At 42.6% G+C, this 14,514-nt stretch overlaps 1 protein-coding gene across 2 annotated transcripts in view; it reads left to right on the top strand.

Moving 5' to 3' along the window:
* The first annotated feature begins 924 nt into the window (after positions 1-924).
* itpkb (inositol-trisphosphate 3-kinase B) overlaps positions 925-14,514 on the top strand; it is a 32,123-nt gene continuing 18,533 nt past the window's right edge. Inside the window, exons 1-5 of one of the 2 annotated variants that reach the window (XM_025004390.2) lie at positions 925-1,511; positions 4,803-5,013; positions 5,829-5,976; positions 7,034-7,309; positions 8,726-9,691. In XM_025004390.2, the coding sequence (XP_024860158.1) occupies positions 4,967-5,013; positions 5,829-5,976; positions 7,034-7,309; positions 8,726-9,691 (1,437 nt within the window). In that variant the 5' untranslated portion in view covers positions 925-1,511; positions 4,803-4,966. Of the gene's footprint in view, positions 1,512-4,802; positions 5,014-5,825; positions 5,977-7,033; positions 7,310-8,725; positions 9,692-14,514 lie in introns of both variants that reach the window. The other variant, XM_017409258.2, reaches the window with a different exon arrangement.

Below are 14,514 nucleotides of genomic sequence, written 5' to 3'. Positions count from 1 at the left end.
GCTAAAAGCAGCGAAATGTTAACGAGAAGCTAACAGTAGCAAAAGGCTAACTGAAGAATGAATGTTGCGAAAGGCTAGCTAAAAAACTAAAAGTAGCTGAAAACTAAAATAGGCAAAAAGCTAGATAAAGGCTAAAAGTAGCAAAGTGCTAGCTAAAAGCTAAAAGTAGCAAAGTGCTAGCTAAAAGCTAAAAGTAGCATAATGCTAACTAAAGAAATTATAGCAGCAAAACGCTAGCTAAAAGTTAAAAGTAGCAAAATGCCAGCTAAAAGTTAAAAGTAGCGAAATGCTAGCTAAAAGTAGCAAAGGCTAACTAAAAATGAAAGTACCAAAAGGTTAGCCTACAGTTAAAAGTAGCAAAAGGCTAGCTAAAAAGCTAAAAGTAGTTTAACAGTAGGTGAAAGCTAAAAAAAAAACGAAAAGCTAGTTAAAGGCTAAAAGTAGCAAAACACTTGCTAAATGCTAAAACCTAAAGTATAAGAAGACGAAACCAGAACCTGTCTGCTAAGACAGGTTTCTATGAGAACGATGTTTTTTTGGAGGAAATGAAGAAAAATCGATGTATCTCTATGGGGGAAAATATTTGTAAATAAAGTTAAAACTTCTAAAAGTTACAAAAATTGAAAGTCACGTCGTTCTGATGTATGAACGGTTAAAATAGCAGAAGTAATTCAGTGACGCCTAAAGAGAAATAAAAAAACAGGAAAAACAGTAGAAAGACAGAAGCTCACGCTTAAATACTCCTAATAGTAGTAGTACTGCAGCTGTAGTTGCAGTAATTTTTCACTCCGTACTTCTAATGTAAGCGCGCCATGGAGCGCGTGCACGCGAGGGTTTCCCTTGCCCCGCACGTGCCTAAACAACCCTGCGACGCGGCGCGTGCTCGGCGTTGCATTTTTTCCCCTCGCGCTCTCCTTCTCTCTCTCCTTCCAGCGAGCCGAGCCCGTCCGAGGGAGGCAGAGAGAGAGAGCAAGAGAGAAGAGGCTGGTGTTCTTGCAGCTTCCGGCTTCAGACACACACACACACAACAAAAAAAGCTTTTACTACTCACAGCGAGGAGCGGAGCCGACGCGTGACAGCAGACATCTTCAGCAGCCAGAAAAAAAATATAAAGAAAAAAAAACCGTCCCCGCTCTCCGGGGTTTCAAGCCGACAGTTCGCTTCGGAGAGGTGTGGAAGTTTGCACCGAGTCGCGAGCCAGACGCTAGCCGAAGCGGGGGAAAGGCTGATGTTCTGCTCAAGTGGAGGTGGATTTTTCTCTCTTTCTCTCTATTATTTTTTTGTTTTGTTTTATTTGGTGACGAAGAAGCGAACCGGCGGCGGTGGAGACAAAAAAACAAGTTTGCTCGCGCGGCGACCGTTGATGCCTTCGCGTGCGTCGGACGAAGGAAGACTCCCCGGGACGGAGCTGTCTGTCGGTGCCAGGCCGGATAAAAGCTGCGGAATAATAACAATAAAATAAATAAAGAAGACGAAACAAAGTCCCGGAGAAGACGTAGGACGGGTCCGAGGTAAGTGTCTCCTCGCATATGAGCGCTTTATTACAGCTCGTGAGGGATTTTATTACACTTTATTAGCTAAACTTGTCTTTTTTTTTCCACCTCAGACCTAGGCATCCTTTTAATCAGTGGGGTCAAACTATGTGAGGAATCTTAAACAAATCCTCAGCCGACTCGTCCTTTTAAGCCTGTGCTCAGGCATATCCCCTTTAAAGTTAGGATGGGGTTTTTCTGTCTTTGTTGTTGTTGTTTATTCCTGTTTCTGGGTCAGTTTCAACCTGAGAGGTCTTAGTCCAGAGCTAAACATTCAGCAGGTCAGGAAAAAAAACAGCATTTTCTGCAGCTGCAGCTTGACTTTCCACAGGAGAAACAGTGAATTGCTCAATCATCAGTCAGTACATCGCTATTTGACTAACATGAATTTAGCATGCCACTAAAACAACAAGCCAAGCTAGCTCAGGTCAGACCAGGTCTAGATTCAAAGCAGGTTCAGTCCAATTATAACACAGTCACAACCAGCCTATTAGGACATGCCAAATAGTGTCAGTACAATGTTCAGATTGCAGGAATGTCATGTTTTATCGTCACTGTTTGCAGGAGATTGTGAGGCTTTCTTAAGACACTGAAAATGATTTTCCCCCTTGAGTCAGCTGTTTAGAACTGCAGAATATTTACATGCCAGTGACCAAGAAAATGCAGCATTGGTTTTCAAGAAAATGGGAGCGCCGTGTGTCCGAAAAGGAAGGATTCAGCATGAGTTTCATTGTTGATTGTGTGCTCTGATTGGGTTGCTCCTCCTAAGCTCTTTCCTGCCAAGCTTCAGGTGAGACGAAGAGCCTCCGAGCATCCCACCTGTTAGCGACGAATCTGCTACCATCCTGACATGTCGGCTGCTCCAAGCCAGGAAGCTCACGAGCAACGAACTTGATCTACAGAGAGGTGGCACGGACTCAGAGCTGGGCCATAAACTGTTCCCTCGAAGTAGCTTCGACACTTGCAGGTTCACATCGCGCGGAAGGGTTCGACGTGTGACATGTCGTTTCTTGCAGCGCCGCCTGAAAGGAAAGACACGATTCGGTCTCATTGGAACATTCCTGAGAACATTCATCATCGCCCTCCTCTCTTCAGAAGTTGATTTGTGTTTTTTTGTTGTTTGGTTTGATTTTGTTTTTATCTTACATCCGCGTGGAGGCTCGTCGCCCACTCGTGTGGGTTTGAAGTTGGACGCGATCCCGCGCTCGGGCCCGAAGCGGCTCAAGTGCTTCTGGAAGGGCCGTGTGAAGATGAGCCGTTTCCAGGCTGGATCCGTTTACCGAAGGTGGCACGTTTGTTCGTGGCTTCGAGGGTTGATCTAGAGTTGTTTGCTTATCTGTTTAATGGCTTTTATCGTTGAAATTCTGCTGACACGATGATCGTTTCTGGGTTGGATTTTAACACGACCAGCACGTCGTGAGTGGAAAATTCAGCTTTTAACGAGCAGCTGTCCAGAGTTGGGCCTTTAGACTAGCTCGGAGTCAAACGTGTGTTTAGGACTCGTCTTTCATACGAACCCTGGTGCCGTGACGCCGACGTGACCTGCTTCTTCGGCGAAGGCGTCTTCAGATGCATGCTGCATGGATCTGCAACGGGTTAGGGCGATCTCTGAGAGGGCTGGGGTGAGGCGGGGGAAAGTTTCAGCTCACTCCGTGTGCAGCACACAGTGTGAAAATGGCTCCCAGTGCCCGGTGCTTGCTTCAATGCACCCTCTCTGTTTGACGGAAAGTAAATCTGCTGCTTCTGCATGAAAGATTACGAACAGATAACCGCACCAAAATAGCCCGAGCACACCTCTCTTTCCATGCCGGCCGCCCAGTTGGAAGTCTTTTCTTTCGACTTTTACCCGGGCTTTCAAGTCTCGTTTGCGTCTCCTGGGTTGTCGCACACACAGAACAAAGCAGAGTTTAAAGATAGAGAAAAAAAAGGCAGCTTTAGTGGTTTGTAAGCCACTTGAGACACGGGGAGGTCGTTTAGTTTGTTTTCTGTTTCTTACTGACTGCGTCACTCCCCAATAAAGGAAATCCCATGTTTACCCTCGATGTCTGCGTTTATCAGAGCACATGACACGGCCCAGGCTGGCAGTTCTGGCTCGCTGACATGAAGGACTGGCTGGCAAGCTCTGGAACTGGAATTTTTGTCTTAGAGCTTCGAGACAAAAGTGCCGTAAAACAGAAAAAAAAGGGGTTAATTTCATTCTGGGAGTGATGAACAATTCTGCTGTCCTTGGCATTTTGTTACAGATGTTTTAATGAAACGTTGCTCTCCCCAGTGTAAGCAGTCTTTAAAGGGGTGCCTTCTGGAAACGAGACAACACTCTCTGCCACATTTTTTGCGCGCTCTCCACCTCGTCCACTCGTGTTGCGCGGCTAAGCTTGTTTGCATAGTTTATTTCCCAGCAGGACACGAAGCCACAAGCTATTATTCGGTTTTTGACCTCACGGACTGATAAAAGTAAAGCTGCGTGTGATCATCTAATTCATGCACAAAAAAAAAAAATTCTTCTGATTCCAGGAAGCCTGTTTTCTGACAAGGTGGCTGCGCTGCTTATAGATGCAGAATGTGCCGGTTTCTGTAACACATTTAGTTGAAATCTGTACACAAAACGTACAAAAACACTGAAATCGTCTCTCATTGGGAAAGGGCGAGAGTTGGTCAAACCTTGTGCGACATTGAGGATGACTCTCAGCGACTAACCACACCAGTTTCAGCTCAATAGATGTGAAACTGACTTGAGTTATAGTCATGTTTGTGTTTGGTCAGTGGGCTTTGGCAGCCATCTTGACTTGGGCTGAGCTGTAGATGTTGTAGCTGATGATTACTTTTGGAGAGCTTCGCTGAAGTTCGTCCTGTGGTTCTGGAGATATATTTTGCTAACACAGAGACAGGATTGACACCGACATTTAATGCCAAATTTAATCTGAACATCTGTAAATTACGTGGGAGCAGAGAAAGAAAAAACAGAGGGGCAATAAAAGAGTGAAAATAATGAGACGATGATAACAGGCTTCGTAACAAAGCAAGTTATTATTTGTTTCTTATGGAAAAAAAGGCCGAATTATTTCCAGTGACTGCAGTGTTTTTCTGGTTGCAGTATTTATCCCTTCGTCTCCCTTTTCTTTGCCTGTTGTTTGTTTCCCGTTCGCTGATTTCGTCAGGTCCTATTGTTTTTAGTCAGAGCAGTCTTTGTCTCTGTGACGCATTGAGGCATTACAATGAGGTGGGCTCTTCTTCTAACCTTTTGTTTTCCTTTTTCCTGTTTGTTTCCAGTGGCGGGTACAAACTTCCTCGCGTCGTGGAGCTCCTCGGGAGCGGAGGAAGTGCCGAGAGCTGTTTGTCAGACCCCCACCTACCACCACCTCCACCCCCAGCAGCTTCAGGGGACATCGGCAGATGTGTACCCAGCACAGAAAGCCCCTGGCCTGGCCGTGGGGATGGCAGCCTCGGCCTTGAACCTGAACGGCCTTGGAGTCATGAACAGGTACACAACTTGTTGTTGATTTTTTTTTTTTTTTTTTACTTTTAAAGGTGTTTTCTGATGAGAAGCTGTTAGATCAGACGGGTGACATTAAGCCTTGTTGCTGATGCATCGGAAAACAGTCAGTGAGTTTCGGGTGAATAATTTACTTTCACCTACTGGCACTTTTTAAATTTTATTTTTTCCAGCTTCTCGCCATCAGTTTTTAAATGTGTCGTAATAACCGCAGTTCTTGCTCTGTTTTGTATTTAATTTAGCGTAGTTCAGCTCATTTAAAAACTTTATAATTCATGTACAAAGCTGTAAAGAAAATTACTGTCTAAGTAAATTCAGAAGCTTTTTATATCGAGGTCCAAAGATGAAGGAAATTTAATTTCTAAGCTCATTTGTGTGAACTAAACTAAAGCAGATGTGTGTATCTGGATGATGACTTCAATCAATTTATAAATAAAAATGACATTTTATAAACTTATGGCATATTAATATTAAAGATTAATGACATTGTAGTTAATTTTGTATTTGGATTTTATTTGTGGATAAAGGTTTATATGTAATATGTTGTATTATATATATATATTGTATATATTGCTCCCTTTTAACATCATGAGCTTTGTCAGACTTTTCCGTTTGCGGAACAACAGCTGATATTTGTAAAAATGAACACAACATTAGTTGTACTTGTTGTCCTGTATAATTAAGTTACATACAATGTGCTGATAATGTTTTTATTACGCACACAGCCTGTTGTAACGTGCGAAGCCTGTTCTTCTTTAACATTCAGACAGATCAGCCAGCTCTCGCTCTCCTCTCTGCAGCAGTAATCAGTTTCACCCCCAGCCTGGGTCCTCCAACACCGCTTCCCGAGCCAAAACCAGTCCGGTCGGCCGACCTGTGCTGCCAGTTCCAGATCGGAGCACCTACTGTCCGTTACTCGGAGGAAGTCTCTACAGCTCAACGAGCCCCAAGGTTGGCACAACTTCAGTTTTCTGATAGCTCTGATACTATGATGATTGTTCGGCCTCTTGTCAAGAAAAGACCTAAAATAGGAGGTAAAATATTAATGGGTTTGGTTTTATGATTAAGTTTTGCAGTGATTTGTTATAGGAACAAAACCCAACGTCTCTAAATACTTGAAACGTTTTGTTTTTGCCTCTACAAACTTGGAAAAATTGAATTCAGTTGGAGAAAAAAGGTGATCCTACAAACGTAGAGAATGGCTGCGCCTGTAATAATCTGTTTTGACGTGACTTTCTTGAGAACCTTTTTCGACTGTTTGTGATCTCAGGATCAGCTCTTTTCATGTAGAGAACATTTTTTTTTGTTTTGTCTTCTCAAGAGGAAAACATACTTTGGAAAAAACGAGTTTTGTTTTCCTGTAATCACAAGACGAATTTAGAGGTTTTTTTGACTTACACAGCTTGTTTTTTTTTCCATCGTTGCTTTCACGACACTTGGAAATGATTTATAACTGTAATTTAGGTCGTCCATGTGTAACTCTGTTTGATGATGGGACATTTTTATTTTCCCTTAAATCAACACCACTGTCCTCATTTCCAAGAAAGGAGCTCATTATGTTTGTTTTTTGTTTTCTTAATAATTTCTATTTATCACGAGGCACCTAACTTTGCTAGATCTTAATTAGTAAATGTATTTATTTACTTGGTGTCTTGAGAAAACAGGCTTTTTATCTTAAGATAATGTGGTAAAAATTTATTTTGAAGCATATCTGCTCTTAGATCTCATATGATCCTGCACTGAAACACTTTAGTGTATCATTTTTACCTTAAATCTGAGGTTTTTTTACTAAAAAATAGTCACTTTGTTGACTTTCTTAGCTTTTTTTGTTTTTGTTTTTTTTATCTATAATAATCGAACTATAATGGTAAATCTTCCTTTGGTAGCAGCCTCCTGCTACTGCAGCTCATAACGACAAGAAGAAGCATAAATAATTCATTCATTTCACATTAAACGCTGCCAAATTCAAAGTTCATTAAATCTACATTTACCTCTCTTTTTGGTTCAGACAAGCCCCCGATCTCTGGGACAGGCCTTTGTCTTCCCCCCGCAGACTTTGCCCGCCCCCAGCTCTCCGACTCGTCCTCGCTCCCCCTCCCCGCGAAGCCCCGAGCACCTCGGCGTGAATGTGGGCCAGCGCATCCGACGCCTGAGCGGGGAGGAGCGGGGGCAAGGAGACGGGCAGGAGGAGCCGGGAGGAGAGACGAGAGGAGGAGAGAGGAGAGAGGAGAGGCGACGGCAAGCGCAGATGCTGCAGATCCACCGAGAGCTGCAGAACGTTGAGGTGAGTTTGTCTTTTTCTCACTCATCACTTTTACAGCAGCTAAAGCAAACAGCTCACAGTAAAAATCTCAGAAATAAAACCCTTATTTTGATTTGGTGAGCAAGAGCCGAACCTGGTAAGGTTTTATGATCAGGAAACAAAACCAGTTCTGAGAAACTTGAAAGTTGTCTTTTAGCTTCAAATGTGAAAACTTAAAATGTAGCTGTCCTGCTTTTATCCTTCCCGTTAAAGAGGTAACTAACCAAAAAGAAAAGGTTTGTTAGGTTAAACCAGAACATACTTTCTTGGGACTTTATAGATTATTTGTAATATAAACAAAATAGAGTTTTATGTTGTTTCTTAGAAGCCTAAATTTTGTATAAAACATTTAAAGCTTGTCTTTTTTCTTCTTCTCTGAGTTCAGTGGAAGCGCGAGTGCATCAGTGCAGCGCCACTGATCATTCTCATCATTTTTCCTATTTAGTTGCTCTGCGACATTCATTTTGAATGAATATATTTTAGGATTTTAAGTGATTGGACTGCACAAAACAGTTTAAATTTGGCAGCATTTTGCCTTAAAGACCTACATAAAGCTGGAGTTTGTAAATGCAAACAAATAAATTTAAAAAAAAGATTCTTCAGATGTTTTTTTTTTGGTTTGTTTTTTACCATTGAGGAAAGCTTCTTCTGTGGCACCAAACCTCTTTTTCTAAAAGCCCAGTCCCCACAGTGAAGCACGGTGGTGGTAGCATTGTGCTGTTGGGGTGTTTGTCAGCAGTAGCTCTGGTAGAATCGATCAGAGCTTGATTAAATGAAACTTGCTTCAGTTTTCAAGCCATCTTAGAGTGACACACAGAGGTTCACCTTTTGATGACTCTTGGCCTGCAGATGAAGCAACACTCGAGCGGTTTAACCTGAGAAATGCGTCAAAATTCTTGGAATCCGGTTGAGTTTTGTGGTATGACGTAAAGATGCATTCTGCCCAAACAAGCTGGGCCAGTTTGCAGACATAGTTCCAGCCTTCTTATTTCTTGTTCGTCTTCAAATAAATATATTCACACCATGAATGTCGTAAGCCTGTTGTGTCACAAAAAAAAAATCAGTTTTTATCTGTGAGGCAACAGAAATGAGTTTTAAAGGCACTGTACGTACAGTGAGATGGAAGATTGTTACGCAGTTCATTTGTACCTTAGTGGCTCTGTTTTCAAAAATGGCCGATTGAATGTTACTGTAGATAATAAAAGATTTGAGTCATTTTTTTATTCTTATGAGTTTTCATGTTATGTCTCGCTTCAGTTGAGGCTCTGCTGGTGCAGGAACACCTGTGAAATGATAATCTACCCAAAAAGAACATCAAAGTAAACTTCTCTACAGTTAGACCGAGCTGTAACCAAACCGGTTCTGGGAATACATCCTATATTCTCTTGTCTCTTTCAGGTCAGAGGAAAAGTGGGTTATTATGAGGCCCACATTTCTGGGAATCGGACCCAGGTACCTAACAGCGAGTTCCAGCGAAGCCCTCGGCCTCCCAGACGAGTGACTAGTCCTTCCCATCCAAACCAAGGAAGCACAGCTTTTGAATACCCAATGACTCACCCACAAGGGACTAAACTTCCTTCTGTTGTCCAAAATGGCAGAGAAGTGGAAGAGAGAATGACTGAAAGAGAGACGAGAGAAGAAGGCAGGCATGAAGGTCAGAAGAACGGCAGTGCTACTAAATCAAATATAGAGAACAAGTCACTGGTTTATCAAAACGACTGCCATTCGGGAACAACGACACAGACTCCCTTAGTCGACGGGCTGCTCGTTCCAGTTTCATCCGAGGCGTCAGAAAAAGGTGCAACAACGGGTGACAGAGGAGAGGAGCTGAGGGAAAGGGAGGGAGAAAAAGACCAAAAGGAGGTAGGAAACACAGAAACAGCGGCAGCCGAAAGAGAACGGACTGAGAGGGAACCGACAGATGGGAAAGAGGACCGTTGCGGTCCCAAAGTGCTGCTTCAGACAGACGGAAACAGGTCGGACGCTAACTCTGAAGCTACTGTTTTACCTCAGGCACAGGACAGCTCCCCATGTTTGCAGGACCCGGGCGATCTCACCTCCAGCGGCTCTTCCTCCCTGCCTCCCCCCATCCCCGCAGTCATCGTAACTGACCACGGCTTGGAGAGCGCCCCTCAAACTACCGAAGGCTCTGGGTCGGAGCAGGCACGGTCCTGCTCGACCAGCCGCAGCTCCAGTCCCGTCCCGAACTCCACCACTCGATCGTTAAGGAAGCTGTCTTCCTCCTCCGCCTCCTCAGCTGGTTTCTCCTCTTCTTGGGAAGAGTCAGAGGAGGATATCTCCAGCGATACGGAGAAGGGAGAGAATCTTCTCAACCCCGAGCTCCTTAGATCTCAACAGAAAGCGGTAAGAAGATGAAATGTTTGAGCGCGTGCTCTTGGTTTGTTTTGGGGTTTTTTGCGCCTGTCAGCTGAACAAAAGAGAGTATCCAATCTCCTTTGTGTTGATTGTTTAGAACAGTGGCTCAAAAGTTGAGCTGTACGTCATAAAATACGTAGTGGTGTTCTTAAGATGACCTCCAGGAATTTAGCTAATTGCTAACTTCATATATTTGGCATAACTGTTTCATTGGAAAAAAAAGAAAAGTTGTCATTAATGGATAAAAGTCATAAAATAGTTGTTTGTGTTCTTGGTGTCATAATGAAGCTCTTCTTTAATTTATTAGCAGTGTTTGTCGGCAGCCCAAGCCTCTGCCCCTGTTTTTTTATGGGCTTTATGCAGTTATGCAGTCACAATAATCCTGAGAGCTTCAGCTCTTCCGTGGAAAGGTTATAAACAGTTAATATCTTACCTGTTGAAGATAGCTCTTTGAATGACCTCAGTTTGAAAAAAAAAGAAAGACTGATGAGTCTAAATCTAGTCTGGGCTGTTTAGCTAGGTCTAAACTAACCATATTTGTCCAAATTAAGCATTTGGTCTGCTCCGACTTGCCGTTAGCTCGTCAGTCTGGTCAGTATTAAACTCTGTTTGCCCAAACTGAGCTTGTTCCGGAGGTGATCTACAGCAGATAAGACATTAATTGTCAGATTTGTCCCGACTACCTCCTTGAGCAGATGACAGCAGACACGTCTGTTTTTGCTTCCTGAGAGGCGTTTGACTTATGGCTGAAGAGGAGCCCCCGGTTTGACTGACTTGTAGGAAGTTGTTTGAAAGGCAGATCCAAGGAAACTAGGAGTCCAAATGTTCTGAAGTCCAGCTCCCCTCTGCTTGAGCTCCATGAGTGTACTGCAGTCCTTATATTTACATTACTGACATGGTTCCACGGACGCGGTCGCCTGACTTATCCCTTGAGTAACATGTTGGCTAATTTAAGAAATAGACCGGCTTGCCTGAAGTTTTCTAAGAGAAAGAGTCAATGATGCTGCTGATCTTCTTCCACCTGTTGATGTGGCTGGATTTTAAATGATCTTCCTCTGTTTTCAATAACTTTTCATTTTCTGATGGCAAAACAGTTCAAACTTGTCATCTCTTTGTGATTAAACGCAAGCAAGCAGAGATACAAAACTCCCGTCTCGTCTGCATGTGCTGTTTCTGCAGGCTCATGTGCTGAAGGGAGCATATATATCAGGATGTGTTGCTTCTGAGTTGTCGTCTTATTAGAATCTAAAAGCCATGAGGTGCTTCCTTTGTTTTCTTGGAGAGGGATTGGTCTGAGCGTCTACGCTTCACGTGCGTCTTTATTTCCTCCTCACGTCATTGTTTCTGAGGTATGCAACGAACACACAAAGTAAAAATTCTGTCACAACCGGTTCTTCCGAACCGCTAATTGCACAACACGTTTCCAAACAGAGCCGTAAACATTCTGCAGTGACACAAAACCTCGTCGCCAGCCTGATTTACTGATTAGCTATGCAAATTTAGCGTATACATAGAAATAAATCTCCTAGGCGTGGCAGTGCAATTAAGTCACGCTCGTCTGGATGCAAATAAGCTCTTGTCTTGGTTGAGTTAGTTTTAGAAAGCCTTGGTTCGTCGCTGAAGGTGTTTGTGCTCGTCTCTGGATGAATCGCCCCGAGTCTCCTGCCGGAGTTACCTCACAGCATCAGGACGCGCTCTGTGCTCCAACATGTGCAGAGGTGTGCATTTGTTTAGGTCAGGTTTTTTTTGGTTTTTGCTGTTGTTGTTGTTTCTGTTTTTAAAAAAAAAAAAACAATTTGACGTGAGCATGTTGTGTGAGAGTGTGTGTGTGTGTGTGTGTGTGTGTGTGTGTTCGTGGAGGGAAAAGGGAAAGTAGCCATCAGTCCCTCACACACTTTGATTCTATTTGCATTTGAACGCAGCTCACAGACGAGGTTAAGGCCCGTTTGGGTACGGAGTGTGTGTGTAGGTGCACGTGGGCGGCAGTGCTTCTTTATCTGGAGCCAAAAAGGCCACCTCGGTTTCGTTTTAAATCTTAGAAACACTGCACGACAGATTTGCATTCCTTGTCATAAACTGCCGATGTCATAATTGTCACTCTTTCAGCACTTTGAGCAAAATGTAAACAAACTTTTTTTGCTTTCAGAACATCTCAAATCACTTCGACTGACAACTAGCTCGCCCTGACGGCTCGCAATGCAAGTCATTTGTTTAAAGGAGTTTGGCTGATGGATTTGAATAGTGTTTGTATTGTTCTTTGCATATTTCCATTCATCGTTTCCTTTTTTTTGTTTCTATCCAGGCAAAAGACCGAGCCGAAAGCTCTAACGCTGTTTGCAAACGCCTTACTTTAAAGTCCAGGGTTCCCCCCCTCTTATAGCATGAAAACGTCAGTCATGTTTATTTCTGTTCCCGTCTGCTGCCTCGTCGTAGCCCCTTATCCGCACTTTAAGGAAGCCTGATGTACATGTGCAAGAGGCAAACGTGCAGAAACACATAAAGCACGCTCGCTTGTGTGGGAGGTACGTGGGAGAGAGGAGAGGGACTGAGAGGCGAGGAGTGATACTGACAGAGTAAAAGAGTGAGAGTTAAGCTGCTAGAGAGGCTCACGACAAGAAAGAAGAAGAAAAAAAATGTCTTTAAGTGCAGAAAAGCAACAATATCTTTTAAACATGACACATTTGGAAAATACGTGGCTCTGACACAGCTGTATACTTGTCAAAGAGAAAGGGACCTGCGAGGCAATAAAAACCTTTATTGTATACTTGCTGGGAAATTAAATTACAAGACGTGTGCGGTCACACCAGTCACAATTTAACACGTTTGTTATCTTTACGGCCGGTTTGTCCCTCCACCGTTGATGTGATTACAGCCCGAGCAAGCGTGATGTGACTTTGTTGTGGTCTTACCTGCTGAATTATTTGACCATTAGCTGGCAGAAGCTGGAGTCTGAACACAGCCTTATATAGACACTGTTCACCGTCGGGCAGCTCCAAAAGCAAAAGGCACACTCACACGTATTTTTATTTATTTATTTTGTTCTGGTAATGTTGTAGTAAAGGGACACGTGTTAGACTGAGATTTTAAAGTCCTTCAAAATAAACAAAAATAAATCATGGTTTTGTTTGTGAAGTATCTTTAAAGAAAAAGAAGATAATTCAGTCAGGGGAGGCACGAAGCAAGTGGATTTTCTTGTTGTTGGACTCCCAATAATTTTGTTTTCCTCACACTTACCTTTATTTTTTTCCAGCCTTCAAGCTAGTGTCGTCTTAGTGCATTCCTGCTGGTTGGTTTATAAACGCAAGCTTTTTTTTTTACACTGTTGGAATAATGTCTGAGGCTACGAGTGCACGGCTGTTACAACAACTGTCTTTAAGACTTTAAAACAGTAATTTAGGCTCACCGTTTCAGAGCCTTGATTCTTTTTGCGTTGCCTATCCTATGTTTGGGAGAATCCAGATGTGCTCAGCGGCTGCCAGGTTCTCTGGGCTGGGGGGGTCTCAGTTTTGCAGATTTCACACCACATCCCCTCCTCTTCATCACATCAGGGAGTAAAACTGTGACTTTAACTTAATTCTGGGGTTTATGCAAAATGTGTGTCTCTTAAAAAGATGTTTAGTATTGTATGAATGCAGTTATTTTTTTCTTTAGGTGGATTTATTTTTGCATCTTAATTAATGCTGCACCTCTGATTTATAAAAACAGAAGTGGTAGAAATAGTTTTTGCCCTTTCGCCTTCGGTTTTGACGAAGTCTGTTTGTTTGTCTGTGGCGTTAGCAAGATGGAGGGATTTTAATGGAACTTTTAACAACTGGTTAACTTTTGGAGTCAAGGTGGCTGCCACAGCTAATTGGCATTGGCTCACAGTAGAATAAGAGCTAAAATTGAATGTGGTAGTAGCTGAGAGTCGACCTCAACACACGCTCTGAGCGCTAACAGATCTCGCATGAGTCTGCGTGTAATGTTACCTTTGAGGTTTGACCAAAACAGTTACAACTTCATTACTTCTCAACTTAAGACAATGCTCAGATCTGATTTTTGTGTGTTGTTGTTCACATTATAATTATAGACTCCAGTGTGAACAGTCTGTGGCCCTGAAACGATGTGACGTCACATGCAGCATGCTGTGTTTACAGAAGTAAATACGGATGCTACACTTGTTGGCGTGTGTATTGATCGTCTGCCATGTTTGTTTCGTTCAGTGTTTACGTTTGATCTTGCTGCTTCCCACCTACTTCGATGCAGAATCGCACTTCTGTAACGGGAGCGACTTACTAAAAGTGGAAATAAACTCAAGCATCGATCCCATCATGCTAGTATTGTTATGATCCAGCACGAATGTTGGTATCATGTGTTGGTGTAGAACAGTGGTTCCCAAACTTTTCAGCTTTCGACCCATAAATTAATAATGACAAAGGTACGTGACCCCATCTGTTGGCTGTTTAAACATCCAAAAAGGGTAATGACTCTATTAAATAAAAGCATAATGACTACACAAACAGTCCTAACATCCATTATGATATATTTTAAATCAATTTATGATTTGTATTTCAATTCTCTGTCATAATTATGGTTCAAATATATCATAAAAACTAGGTTTTTAATTGTATCAAATTTATTTATAAAGCACATTTAAAAACAACTGTTGTTGACCAAAGTGCTGCACACATAAACATTCAATACAAACATACAAAAATACAATAACATTACAATTCTCACAATGTATTAAAAGCCAGTGAATATAAATGTGTTTTAAGAAGAGATTTAAAAACACCAAGTGTTGAAGCCTGTCTAATATGGAGGGGCAGCTG

Source organism: Kryptolebias marmoratus, linkage group LG19 (assembly GCF_001649575.2).
Source record: "Kryptolebias marmoratus isolate JLee-2015 linkage group LG19, ASM164957v2, whole genome shotgun sequence".
NCBI lineage: Eukaryota > Metazoa > Chordata > Actinopteri > Cyprinodontiformes > Rivulidae > Kryptolebias > Kryptolebias marmoratus.
This window is presented reverse-complemented; position numbering and strand designations above follow the sequence as displayed.